The 976-nt window shown below is 59.1% G+C and overlaps 1 protein-coding gene across 2 annotated transcripts in view; it reads left to right on the forward strand.

Annotated features, from left to right (window-relative positions):
* Itpr2 (inositol 1,4,5-trisphosphate receptor, type 2) overlaps positions 1-976 on the forward strand; it is a 153,343-nt gene that overhangs the window by 83,198 nt on the left and 69,169 nt on the right. For both annotated transcript variants that reach the window (XM_013036243.1, XM_013036244.1), the window contains one exon: positions 688-939. In XM_013036243.1, coding sequence (XP_012891697.1) covers positions 688-939 — 252 coding nt within the window. The remainder of the gene's footprint in view (positions 1-687; positions 940-976) is intronic.

Below are 976 nucleotides of genomic sequence, written 5' to 3' on the forward strand. Positions count from 1 at the left end.
ACTCAGTTCAAAGCCATCTGGATCAGACAAATCCAAGGGACTCTTTTATCTCCAATTAATCAGCAAAAGTTAGAAGCGGAAGTGTGGTTTAAATGTAGAGAGCCAGCCTTGACTGGATAAACAAACGAGAGAAGGCTCTGAGTTCAAACCCCAGTACCATCAAAAATAGGAAGGGGCTGGGAAGGTGGCTCAGTGGTAGAGTGCTTGCCTTGCATGCATGAGGCCCTGGGTTCGATTCCTCAGCACCATATACACAGAAAAGACTGGAAGCTTCGCTGTGGGTCACGTGGTAGAGCAAAGCAGATCAGGGCAGCGCCCAGGCCCCGAGTTCAAACCCAGGACTGGAAAAGGAAAAGGAGAAAGTGTGTCTCCATGTCCTGTATACTGAGAGAGGAATCGCCTGTAAATTTGGAGATAAAAAGAGAAAGAAAGGAAAGAGGAAGGGGGTAAGGAAGGAGGGAAGGAGGGAGGGAGGGAAGAAAGGAAGGAGAGAAGGAAGGAGGGAAGGAAGGGAAGGAGAGAAGGAAGGAAAGAGGGAAGAAGGAGGCCTGTGCACGGGGCCTGCGCGGGGCCTGCGCGGTGGGCATGCGCACGGGACATACACGGGGCCTGCACGGGACATACACGGGGCTTGCGCACGGCCCGCGCGGCGCATGCGCAGTGCGGCAGGTCTGCCCCTTCCCGCAGCTCGTCAACGGCGGCGAGGACGTGCTGGTGTTCTACAACGACCGCGCGTCCTTCCCGATCCTGCTGCACATGATGTGCTCGGAGCGCGCGCGCGGGGACGCGGACGGGCCGCTGGCCTACCACGTGGGCCTGGTGGAGCTGCTGGCCGCCTGCACCGAGGGCAAGAACGTCTACACGGAGATCAAGTGCAACTCGCTGCTGCCGCTGGACGACATCGTGCGCGTGGTGACGCACGACGACTGCATCCCGGAGGTGAGCCGCCGCCGCGCGCCGGCGCCGTGTGCGCCTG

Source organism: Dipodomys ordii, unplaced genomic scaffold (assembly GCF_000151885.1).
Source record: "Dipodomys ordii isolate 6190 unplaced genomic scaffold, Dord_2.0 Scaffold266, whole genome shotgun sequence".
NCBI classification, from domain to species: domain Eukaryota; kingdom Metazoa; phylum Chordata; class Mammalia; order Rodentia; family Heteromyidae; genus Dipodomys; species Dipodomys ordii.